General features: G+C 45.6%; 2 protein-coding genes across 2 annotated transcripts in view; both read left to right on the plus strand.

Annotated features, from left to right (window-relative positions):
• The window catches only part of kti12 (KTI12 chromatin associated homolog), a 418740-nt gene that overhangs the window by 208318 nt on the left and 197050 nt on the right, over positions 1-13372 (plus strand). The gene's annotated exons all lie outside the window — the stretch shown is intronic.
• The window catches only part of reln (reelin), a 514851-nt gene that overhangs the window by 104779 nt on the left and 396700 nt on the right, over positions 1-13372 (plus strand). Inside the window, exon 4 of the mRNA XM_083552560.1 lies at positions 2585-2655. Within this exon, the coding sequence (XP_083408686.1) occupies positions 2585-2655 (71 nt within the window). The remainder of the gene's footprint in view (positions 1-2584; positions 2656-13372) is intronic.

Genomic DNA, 13372 nt, shown 5'->3' on the forward strand with positions numbered 1-13372 from the left:
TTTTAATTAATTAGCTTGTGTCAGGAATCCCCCTGCCACGCCCCCCTCGGAGGCTGTCAGATGTTGGGATTCCCTGACGCACCGCGCTACTGATCTCGTGCGTGCCCTGCCCGCACGGAGCTGCTCGCAATCGGGCTTCACAAGGAGCAGCTGAGGCTCATTTCCGTTGCCCATCACACCACCTATAAAAACCCCACACTCCGCCCAGCTCCAGGTCCCTCCAGAGAGCTCAGCTTCGCTCCAGGCTCCTCCAGAGAGCACATCTCCGCTCCTGGTGCCTCAAGAGAGCTTCACTCCACTCCAGGTTCTCCAAGGGAGCTCCTCTCCGCTCCAGGTTCTCCAAGGGAGCTCCTCTCCGCTCCCGGTGCCTCAGGAGAGCTTCACTCCGCTCCAGGCTCTGTTCCCGAGCGACCCCGTGAGCTCCTCTCTGTTCCCGAGCGGCCCCGTGAGCTCCTCTTTGCCCCAGAGGGTCCCCGAGAGCTTGGTTCCGCTCCAGAGAGTCCCCGAGAGCTCGGTTTCGCTCCAGAGAGTCCCCGAGAGCTCGGTCCTGCTACAGAGAGTTCCCGAGGAGTGCTTCGCTCCAGTGTCCCGTGGAGTGCTCCGTGTTGTCCCAGGACCTCCGTGAGGGCTCGGCTCCGTCTCAGGACCTCCGTGACTGCTCGGCTCCGCTCGTGGATCTCCTGGCGAGCTCCTCTCCGCTTCCAGGCTGCCCAGCAGGCTCCGATCTGCTCCCGAGGGTCCCAAAGAGCGCCCCTTCGCCCAGGGGTTTCCCTGTGCACTCACCTCGACTCCAGGACTGCGAAAGGGAGGTCGAACCGCTGCCCCCGGGCTCCACCGAAGGCAACGGCTCACCCCACAGTCCTGCAGAAGGCAAAGTGATGCCTCAGAGTTCCTCTCCGGACAACGCCACATCCCTGAGCTCCTCCCACAGCGACGACTCGCTCCCGAGCTTCTCCCACGGCGACCACTCGCTCCCGAGCTCCTCCCACGGCGACGTCTCGCTCCCGAGCTCCTCCCACGGCGACGTCTCGCCCCACAGACTCACAGAACGTCGGTCCTCCAGGTCCCTCTGAAGGCGACGTCAGGCCTCCAGATTCCTCAGAGGAGGACATGGCACTCCAGGGGTTCTCCAAGGGCGTCGCTCAGCCTCCTGACTCCGCCGTGGACGTCCTCCAACCTCCAGTCGGGGTCGTAAGCACCGTCCAGTTCCGGTTCCCCGCCGTGGAGGTCGCTCCGCCTCTGAAGACCACCGGGGACTTTACTCCGTCTCCGGCCTCCATCCAGCCGGTAAGCCTCGCTAACTGCTCACCCCCGCCTCCGGCAGTCTGTCCCTACCAGGTCCCTGTAAGTGAGAAGGCTCCGGTCCAGACCTCCGGCGAGGACATCGCCCAGCCTCAGGTCAGCACCAGGGACGATATGCCCTTCCCGGTCGAAGTGGTGGAAGGGGCCCCGTTCCACGCCTCCGCGGGGGCAGTCGATCTGTTCCGGGTGCCCGTGGAGGCCGGCCCGCTACTAGAGAACGTCTCGCAGCTTCCAGTCTCCACTGAGGGCGTCGCTCCGCCTCCAGTCTCCCCTGGGGGCGCCGTGCAGCGTGTGCGTTTCCCGGCGCGCCTCGGACTTCTGACGCTTCTCCGTCGCTGCACCCCGCACCGTGGATATTATTAGTATTATTATTTGTATTACGGACTGCCATTTGCCGGATTATCCCGCTCTGCGGGTGCTTTATGTTGGCTCTGCCTTTTTGTTTAATAAAAACGCCGGCTCCTATTCCTGCCTCCGCCTCCATATGCGCAGCGGGGCAGCTTGGGAGCAGCCGCAGAATATCGAAGATTATGTCTTAAATAACAATCACCCGAACATTTTGGTGATAACAACCATAAAAACGCAGAGCAAAGGTGAATGTGACCTTGATTACTATTTAAAAACATCCACCTTCAAAAAATAGTAGCACTTTAGTCAATTTGTACACTAAATTTGATTTTAAGCAAAATTTCATTTCAATTACAAACAGGAAAAACTATATAAAATGTCTGAGAATGTACTTAATGTATTTATGTAGTAACTGTAATAAACAACTTCACCTTTAATGTCCTCAAGGAGTTGAGTTTGCAATGTGTTGTTTTTTTTCCAAAAAAGAAGAAAGGAAAATGTGTCATATAGATTTAGTAAGTATATGTTTGTCCACTGTCCACTTAAATCCTTTACCACCAAATCAGTTTTTTCTTTAGTAGCATGTTAAAATTGTCAAAAACAATAAATACTACAGCTTATATACTGTAGTTAAAATTATATCAGAGCTTAGATTTTTAGGCCACTGGAAAAAGTATGTTAAATCTAAGAACAGAGTGCATTCCCTAAATTAAGGAAGCCAGCTATCTCAAAATTGTACTCTTCCAAATGAAGAAAATTTTTTTTTTAAATGGTAGATTGTTCAAGTCACTAGTGTACTGAAACTTCTGAGCTTTTTAAAATGGTAAGTGTCCTTGTATTTGATGCTCTGTGGTTTTAATATAAAGTCTCTCTCTCTCTCTCTCTCTCTCTCTCTCTCTCTCTCTCTCTCTCTCTCTCTCTCTCTCTCTCTCAGGGCTACAGCTATGCATCTCGGACAGATAATATTTAAAGATACTCTGGCTAAGCAACTTTGTGAGCTGGAAGGTAAGTATGCTTTTTTTATTAGTAAAAAGGTTTTAATTTCACTTAAGATCTGAAATAGGGTTATGTTGCATGTTTTGTTTTTGAGGAATTTTTTTAATATAAACATGAAACCATACCTGAGCTGTTTTTTTTTTTTTTTTTTTTTTTTGAGAGGGGGATACTTTAAGGGGGACTCTTAAGGGAATCCATTTTTATCTATCTGACAGTGAATGCCCATTAATTATATTGCATTATATTACTGTTTGGTTTATCAACTTTTTCCTGACTAAGCAGTGTTAATTAAGAACCATGTAGATGGACTGTAAGTTAACCATGCTCAGTAACTTAATGGATCTTCGGAAATTGGGGGCAAGAGGGAGAAGAGAAACATGTAGTATTAGGTATACTTATTGTTACTGCAGTGTCCTTAACCATTATGTATGTTCAGGGTGCAAGTAAAGGACTGACAAGACTAGCTATGTTAATATAACGAAAAGTGAGAAAGGAGTGATGTGGTGATGTTTTTTGTTCTGGTAGCTTAGCGGTAGTCAATGATTACAACAAGATTATTTACCACTGCACATTGTAAAAAGGAAGGACCATCCAGAGATACAATGTAATCAATAACTGTAGAAAAGTCATGATTTACATATACAAACTGCTAACAATCCAGGGCCTAGAGGCAGCCATTCCCTTAATCCCAACAAAGTTTTTTAGTCTATCCAGGGGTTATTATGATTAATAGTGTCCAAAGTTGCACAAAGGTCAAGCAACACATGCAAGGAGACAGAGACTAGAGAGTAATGAGACAAAAAAATGTTTTTGGAACTGATGGTTTAAAAATTGTAAGATGTTAAATAGGTGAGGAATACAAAGAAAAATCACTTGTGCCGCCAGTGAAACATGTTGGTGGCAGTGTCCATATGTGGGGCTACATGAGATCTGCTGATGTCAGGGACCTGCATTTTATTGATGGCATCATTAATTCACAAATGTACCGCTCTATACTGAAAGAGAAGATGCTACCATCACTCCGTGCCCTTGGTCGTTGTGCACTTTTTCAAATTACAAAGATCCTAGACACACATCTCATTTTTGTGACATCATGGGGTGTACTTATTTTTGCATCACCATAATTTGATTAAAACTAAAAACATCTAACATCTGTTTAACTTAACATGAAAGTATTTTTAACTTTGTCTTGTCAACATTTTGGAAATTGTTTTTGTGTTCATTGAGATTTTCGAAGAGGGTGTACTCATTTACGCTTGGCACTGTATCTTCACACGACTTTGGGTTGCAGCCACAGCATGTTATTTCATCTAACAATTTGCCTTCACTAATTTCCTCATTTCTATTATGTTACTATTAGTAAACTTTGACTTTAAATGCACAAAATATAATCGGAGAAAATCTCTGGTTGCCTAGGAACCTGCTATGTCTGGCACACCACCTCACAGTATACATATAACCTGAGCTGCTGATGCCTCTAAAGGCTAGCTTATTACACATGCTTTAGAATAGACTCTAGCCTTTAACCAAAACTTTAGCCTTTAACCAAAAGTTTAAACTCTAATGTTGGAGTTTGGGGATTGTTAACTCCACCTAGGGCATCCAGATTTTGCCTGCAGAAACTCTCACTAACCAACTCTTGAATCTGGATGCTCTCCCCTAATGCAAGCATATTCCCCACCAGAGATATTCTAACTTACACTTCTCACAAGTGCAATATAACTAGTGATTGGGCAATGTGAAGATTAGTTTTTCTTGTTTTTATACAGTTCCACTGGAAATGGCATCTGCATGCTATTTTTAAAAAGGAAGAAGCGCACAATGTCACTAATAAAAAATAATGCTAATATTTAAAGTAATTAATTAAAAGTAATTACTCTTTTTTTTATTGGATCATGGTCTAAATTATCCCCTAAAAATGTGATTTCTATGACATAATTCCAACACACATTTTTTATCTACAGTACTTTTTCAGTGTTGCTAGAGTGCTGTAGGTTGCAGTATAACAAATATCATAATTAACAAGCATGATATTTATGTTATAGTGAAACGTACAGCACTCTAGCAACACTGAAAAAGTACTGTAGATAAATCTACTGTAGATAAATCTATCAAACCATTTCTAAGGAATTGTCCAATGTGTGACTCAGCAGTACTTCTCACTACTAATATCAACTTAAGGTTGGGAGACATATTATATGTGGTGAGTATGGAAGATGGCAACCTAGACTGTAAGTACAGAGATATTAGTAGTGAGATGTACTGCTGAGGCACACATTGGACAATTCCTTAGAAATGGTCAATGCAGAGGATGGCGCTAAGATTGTGAGAAATGCATCATGTACCCATTCAGAGATCAGTATGCCGGGACCTGTAGAGAAATAAAGTCATTAAAGAACTAAAGAGATATCGGTCAAGTAAAATTCCTCTGAAGTATCACAGTTCTTAAGTTACTGTACAGTACCAGACCCATCTAGCAACCCATAACTACTCATAGTGGCAGAGCATTTAAGAAACCTACTTGTTTTAAGGACATTGTTATGTAGTAAGTTTGCAAGTTGTTGATTGTTTAGTCAGTTAAGAGTAACAGTAACAAAGATATTATATATCTTTAATATAAAAAAAAGGGTGGGATGCAGTGTATTGATATTTTAAGAACAGAACCAGAATATAATGTTTGTGAGCATGTAGCTGAGAGTGGTTGATTAAAGTTAAGAAAGCATCAGCAAAGTCTGATTATTGAGTTAAATGGCAAACCAGAACTGTCCTGTCCATGGTGTCTCGCCTGACCCCAGTCTATGTGCACGGGTCTGTGTTTTGTTCTCAGTCCCTCGCCCCTTGCCCCTTTAGGGTCAGCTCACACACAGCACACACAGTGTCGAGTGATGAGTTTCAGCTTAGTTTTGTTCGCACATGTGCACACAATGAATATTGCGTGGTTGATATTCAAAAGATTAAGAGTTTGTATGAAAAAACATACAATGTATTGCACATTCCCACACACCCCATTTGTTCCTATTGTACAAATTTATCACGGGTGCCCTTTATATAACTGATGTATGCAACGTTTATATTCATGTGGGACAAGGAATGGTATGGCCTGGTTTACAGGGGCGCAGAAGATTGGGTACAACTCGGTGATGCCATACTGCTGATATCATGTTCTCTAGCAATACCCATAGCCTTGTAAATAAAAAATATGTGAAGAAAATATACTAAAACTATATTTTATACAAAAACCGTGATTCTTTTTTGTCCCGTGTGCATACGCACACATACAAGTTCTGCACGGGTCATTACCACTGGTATTCTTCCAATACGATGAAATAAGGTGGCTAATATTTTGGGTAAAATGGATATTAATATGCGGTATTAATACAGAGCATTGCGATGAAGAATCTGGCAGTGACAGCGTTATGAGTGTTTGACAAGCTTTTAGACAAAAAATATATATAATATTTATAGTGTGTGTATCTACAGGTAGACCCCAACTTATGACATAAATAGGGACCGACAAAACAGTCGTAAGTCCAACAGGTCGCAAGGTGAGAAGAGTGACTACTCTATGTTGCATTCCGACGCAGATATAAATAGCCACTGTAAACACATTTACAATACATAATAAATAAAAAATAAGATATATAAATATTATATATTTATATAACCATGAAAAAGAAGGCGGATAAATAAAGTATAAAATATATAAAATATATAAAGATATATATAAGAAAAAAGGTGTATATACAAGGTATGATTGGTATGCTTATGACAGTAAACAGTAAAAATTTAAGGTGGTTGATGTGATTGTCCTTAAAATGAACGTGTGCGGTGTGGTGTGGTATAAAGTGCACCGTGCTGTGCAAGTCCAGGGCTAAAGTGACAGTCCATAGATTAAAGTGTCATAGTGCGCAAAGAAAAATATGTGCAGAGAAAAAGTGTGACGATGGCGAGAGTGGACCAGTTCTAGTCCTTGGGGGGTTTCCTGGTTCAAACTCCGAATGGCCTGCGGGAAGAAGCTCCTCCTCAGTCTCTCTGTGTTTGCTTTCAGGGAGAGGAAGCTTTTCCCTAAACGCAACAAAGAAAAGAGTCCATTGTTGGGATGGCTGAGGCCCTTCACAATCTTCCTGGCTCTGGTCCGGCAGTGTGTGCTGTAGATGTCCTGCAGGTTAGGGAGTTCGGTGTGGATGGTACGTTCAGCTGAACATACCTTGTCATACCGGAAGCTACTGGGCATAAGAAAGAGTGAGATGGGGAGAAAAGGTTGAGGGAGCAGAGGAAGGGGTAGAAAGGGGGTGAAAAAGAAATCGGCATGGGGATTTGGGTGTGGCCGATGAAGCGGTAGAAGAGGGAGAAAAAGATAAGAGATGCAAACAGGCAGGAGGTGGTGGCATTGTAGCGTAAACTGAGGGAAAAGAAGAAGAACACGAAGAAGGGTTTAGAGGAGCTGAAAGTGATGTCAATTACCTTGCATGAGAACTTTAACACCATAAAAATTAACTACCTAGATTTCACTTCCCTGTATTCCTACATAAACAGTACTTACCCTTTAGAACATCCTATCTTCATCTAGAAAGATTTTGGAGATCCCATAAATTACTTTGGTTTAATCAGTGCCACCATCTACCCACCCTGTAGTCTCCTTTTACCCTAAAATGCGCACACAGTAAATGTAACTTTCCGTTGTGCGTAAATGACAAGGCTAGAGCGTTGACAGGGCTTTGGGTTACGGCAGAATTTAGAAAGGCCTTGGAGATGTGGTTCAGGGTGGCTAAAATTACAGAGGTATGGCACTTCGATAAAAGTAGTAGCAAGTCTGTGATCGCATATTTAAAAAAAAAAGCAGGAGGCCTTGGGTTACCTGCCCAATGTGCCTGTTTAGAAAAGCAGGGAGAAATACATCAGAGACTATCTGGAGCATCATGGATCCCTAAAAAAATATAGGCGAACCCAGTCAAGAGACAGGAGGCTAAACTTTGTCTTGTAGTGTGCTCACCCAATGGGCCAACGACGGAATCCACTGGTGTGGGTGAAGGTATGCACTGATGTAAAAGATTACTAGAATGGATTGCACGTTGTTGCATTAATAAAATTTTTAACCCCCAATTTGACTCCAATTTATAATAATGATTTAACTTGAATATATCTAATTCAACCTGATCACCTTATTGGTGGTATTTCTTCTTTAATTTTAATAGATTATTTTAAACATTCCGTCTTTTCAAATAATCATTAACTTATGTACACTTATGATTTCTTCTTCATGTCATCTATGGGAGTTTTTCCTTGCCACTGTCGCTATGTCTTACTCATTAGGGATAAATGCACACCTTACTGTCAGGGAGCACCCTGCACTCCCGCCCGCACATGCCCCGCCAACACGGAGCTTCTCGCCTGATTACTAACTCGGCGCACCTGACTTCTATCAGACTCCCTCCCATATAAGCAGCTTCGCTTCCCACCAACACCGTCCGTTATTGCCCTTATGGACTCAAGCTGTCAGCTCTACGATTCCCTTTCTGCTGCCAGTTTTGCTTGCTATTTCGACACGCTACTTTCGATACAGCCCTTTTGCTTTCGCCGCTTCGCTCCGGGTTTCTGTTCTGGTTGTGTGAGTGCTCATTGGACTTTACATCATCTGTCATTAAAACCCTGGTTTTGCACAGCTTCGCTTTCCGCCTCGTCCGTGCGTAACAGAATAACGGACCGACAACAAAGGGGAGAGAGAGAGAGCCGCCCCTCACCTGGAGATGGACGCACACGCCGGCGCCACATCGGACACGGTACGGGATAGTGCCGCCGCCGCTAACCCCGCACCCCGTTCCTACGTTCCAAGATTGCGTTCATCATCTCCTTGCTTTCCGGGAAGGCGTTAGCCTGGGCCCAATCTCTCTGGGAAGCCGCAGGACCGGTGGTGTATTCCTACACGGCATTCACCGCGCACTTCCGGGAAGTGTTCAGTACCTCCCCCGGAGTCCTCTCCACTACGGATCAGCTGCTCGGGTTGCGCCAGGGTGAGGATTCCATCACCGATTACAGCCTCCGCATGCCGGAGCTCGCCACCATTGCCCACGTCGTCATTTCCCATCATGCAACGTTCAGCGCCTACGGCTTCAGGGGGCGAACCCATGCAGCTCGGAACCCAGAGGCTGACCCAGAGAGAGCGAAACAACCGCTTGGCCATGGGTAAATGTCTGTACTGCGGGAAGCCGGGTCATTTCATCGCCGGCTGCCCCACTCGCCCATCTCGTGCCTCGGTGAGTTCAGTCCCGTTTCCTACTGAAATCTCTCCATTATCTAAGCTCTTGGTGACACTGTTAACGCCTGCTCTCTCTTTATCGGTTCGGGCGCTGGTCGACTCAGCCGTGCAAACCATCCAGGGGCGCCCGCTGGGGAGAGGCTGGGTGAAGTATTGTGCCCCAGCGATCACACTACAGGTCGGACTGTTCCACCAGGAGGAGATCAGGTTCATGGTGCTTGAGGACTCCACTGTCAGCGTGATCCTGGGAAGACCCTGGCTTTAACAACACGCGCCGAGGTGTTCCTGGGACCCATGCGACATCCTGGAGTGGAGCCCTCACTGCCTCCAGCACTGCCTCTCCGGACTTCCCTCCAGGATCCCGCGGGCCATCGTGGGTGCCACCCAGGTGGAAGCAGTGACCACAAACACCCAGGTTGAGCTCCCTGAAGCATTTCGGGCCTACAAGGACGTTTTCAGTGCACAGGCCGCCACCCGTCTTCCTCCTCACCGGCCTTGGGACTGTGCTATTGACTTGCTTCCGGGGGCGAAGCTACCCAAGGGCCGGATCTACCCCCTGTCAGCCCCTGAACACAAGGCGATGGAGGAATACATCGCACAGGCCCTCCGTCAGGGGTTCATCGCCCCTTCCACTTCTCCGGCGGCCTCCAGCTTCTTCTTTGTGGGGAAAAAGGACGGTGGTCTCCGGCCCTGCATTGATTTCCGACAGCTGAATTCCCAGATCGTTCCCCTTCCTTATCCCCTGCCGCTCGTTCCGGCGGCCCTGGAGGAGCTACGGGAGGCGTGGGTCTTCTCCAAGCTTGACCTATGGAGCGCCTACAATCTGGTGCGCATCAGGAAGGGGGACGAGTGGAAGACGGCCTTCATCACGCCCTTTGGGACACTACGAGTACCGGGTCATGCCGTACGGCCTTTCCATCTCCCCGGCCGTGTTCCAGGGGTTCATGAACGAAGTGCTCTGACCATACCTCCAGAGGTTCGTGATGGTTTACATCGATGACATCCTCATATACTCACGGACTCTGGAGGAACACCTGGACCACATGAAACAAGTCCTAGGAGCGCTCCGTTCACAACATCTGTACTTGAATCTCTCCAAATGCGAGTTCCATCGCCCTCAGATCCGGTTCCTTGGTTACATCATTAGCTCCCAGGGGATTCAGATGGACGAAGGGAAGGTCCAAGCAGTGCGGGACTGGCCCGTTCCGACCACCATCAAGGAGCTCCAACGCTTTCTGGGCTTTGCCAACTTTTACCGTAGGTTCATCCAGGGCTACAGCCAGATCACCGCTCCCCTCACCTCTCTCCTCCGGTCCACAAAGGGTTAGGGGCAGGCCACCCCGGCGAGAAACCCACCCTCCAGCTAGTTCAAGCCCGGTATTGGTGGCCCGGTATGACGAGGGAGGTCGCTCGCTTCGTCCAAGGGTGCCCCACATGCGCCATGGCCAAGGTACCGCGTCGCCTACCCGTGGGCAGGTTGGTGCCACTCCCGGTCCCGCAACGTTCTTGGTCTCTTGGCCTCGTCCGTGCGTAACACTTACACCTTAACTCTTAAAATTCTGTAAAGCTGCTTTGAGACAATTGAGTCTGTTAAAAAGCGCTATAGAAATAAACTTGACTTGACCCGGAGTCGCTTAGAGCCTTGTGCTTGGCTAACGATACCTGCTCACGGAGGCACATTGGCGAGTCCAAATTTCAGTCAAAAGGATATAATGGTAAACTAATATTCTTTAAGTAGGCCTGCTCATGCATAAAGAATAATGTATAATGTATGCCACTTAGTTATAACTTGCTAAGTCAGTGATAGTCAGAAATCAGAAGGTCCCAGACGTTGTGCTCTATGCTCCATCCATTCATTAACCTTAAGTTTGTACTATCCTGCTCATAGATTTGCGGTAACACCAGGCTACATAATCAACTAGATATAAATTATTTCAGAAAATATCTGAGTTAATCAAGAATTTTACATTTATTTGCCAGTAGAGACATACAGAAACTCTGTGGGAAGATCTGACTACAGAAGCCTGAGTGTTTTGAGTTCTGAGTGTTTTTCCAAATTTCCACAAATACCCAAACTACGGTAGCCGAAAAGTGCAAAACACACTGACATCTCAGGAAACAAATTAACAAATTAGAAAACAGTAACAAATCCGGAAACACAACGACAATTCAGACAAACCGGAAAAGGTAGGTATATTTTGTCAATGGAAACTTACTGATCATTGGACGAGACACCTGTCATTCAAGATATACAGAAAGTATGAAGTCTTATAATTTTGTTTCTTGCACATGTGTAAAGTTCTCCGTTTACTTTAAAATATTTTTTATTTCGATTACTGCACCTTTAGTTAAGAAAATATCAGAAGTAAATATTGGCAAGCAAGGAGAAAATGGAATTAATTAAAATCTACTTTGAGGATGGACATTCATATGCAGTGATGTTGGAGATGCTGCAGTATATCATGACAAAGATTATTTTTGTACACTTTTACATATGTTCCAACTTTCTCCTGCCACAGACTGTTGTACTTAAGACGCTTTATGGTCTGATATCCATAACTGGTTTTACCCAAAGGTTCCCCATCTAAGAAATTCCACTGTGAAGGACATTATCTTTGGACTTGTAATGAAAAATAAAGATGATTTTCTTGTTAATAATATACTTCTAAATCTATATACAGAAATTGAAATAAAACTTTCTTTCGGCTTCTCCCATTAGGGGTCGCCACAGCGGATCCTCCGCACGTTTGATTTGGCACGTTTTACGCTGGATGCCCTTCCTAACGCAACCCTCCCCAATTTATCCGGGCTTGGGACCGGCACTGAGAGTGGCTAAGGATGGTTCCCTGACCGGGGATCGAACCCGGGTCGCGACGGTGAGAGCGCTGCATCTTAACCACTAGACCACCAGGGGACCTATATACAGAAATATAAATATAAATATAAATAATGCCAAAATATACAGAAATTTAAATACTTCAAAATAAAAACGTTTTTTTCCATTCTGTGTATTGTAAGGTAAATTGTACTTGTTATTGCCACATTGTTTGTAAATGGCTAATTGCTTTATAATAAAAAAAAAGACTGTTGTACTTCCTGTATATCTTGAATGAGAGGTGTCTTGTCCAATGATCTATAAGTGTTCCATTTGCAAACTACCCACCTTTTCCGATTTGTCTGAATTGTCGTTGTGTTTTCGGAACCCAGCCATTAGGGGGGCACAAGCCAGTGCACTCTTAGTGCCGGTCCCAAGCCCGGGTAAATGGGGAGGGTTGCGTTAGGAAGGGCATCCAGCGTAAAACATGTGCCAAATCAAATATGCGGATCACAAATGAGAATTTCATACCGGATCGGTCGAGGCCCGGGTTTACAACGACCGCCACAGGTATCGTTAGCCGACAGGGTACCGGTGGAAATTGGGCTACTGTTGGCCGAAGGAGGAGAAGGAGAGGAGGAAGGCGTCTACAGAGATGGCAGAAAAAGGAGCAGTGTAGGAGAGTAGAGGTTCGGGTTGGTACTTTAAATGTTGGTACTATGACGGGTAAAGGGAGAGAGATAGCTGATATGATGGAGAGGAGAAAGGTAGATATGCTGTGTGTTTAGGAGACCAAGTGGAAAGGGAGTAAGGCCAGGAACATTGGAGGTGGGTTTAAACTGTTTTATCATGGTGTGGATGGGAAGAGAAATGGTGTAGGGGTGATTCTGAAGGAAGAGTACAGTAAGAGTGTAGTGGAGGTGAAGAGAGTTTCTGATAGGGTGATTATCGTGAAGGTGGAAGTTGAAGGGATGATGATAAATGTCATCAGTGCCTATGCTCCACAAGTTGGCTGTGAGATGGAGGAGAAGGAAAGATTCTGGAGTGAATTAGATGAAGTGGTAGATGGTGTACCTAGGAAAGAACGATTGGTGATTGGGGCAGACTTTAATGGGCATGTAGGTGAAGGGAACAGAGGTGATGAGGAGGTGATGGGTAGGTATGGTTTTAAGGAGAGGAATGTGGAAGGGCAGATGGTGGTAGATTTTGCTAAACGGATGGAAATGGCAGTGGTGAACACGTATTTTAAGAAGAAGGAGGATCATAGGGTGACGTATAAGAGTGGAGGAAGGTGCACACAGGTGGATTATCTTCTGTGTAGGAGATGCAACCTGAAGGAGATTGGAGGCTGTAAGGTGTTGGCGGGGGACAGTGTAGCTAGACAGCATCGGATGGTGGTCTGTAGGATGGTTTTGGAGGCAAAGAAGAAGAGGAGGAAAGTAAGGTTTGAAAGAAGAATAAGATGGTGGAAACTGAAGGAGGAAGAGTGTAGAGTGAGGTTCAGGGAAGAGGTCAGACAGGGGCTTGGTGGTGGTGAAGAGGTGCCGGATGATTGGGCAACTACTGCAGGAGTGATGAGGGTGGCAGCTAGAAAAGTACTTGGTGTGACATCTGGAAATAGAAAGCAAGACAAGGAGACGTGGTGGTGGAATGAG

This window comes from Silurus aristotelis (assembly GCF_946808225.1).
Source record: "Silurus aristotelis genome assembly, chromosome: 10".
NCBI lineage: Eukaryota > Metazoa > Chordata > Actinopteri > Siluriformes > Siluridae > Silurus > Silurus aristotelis.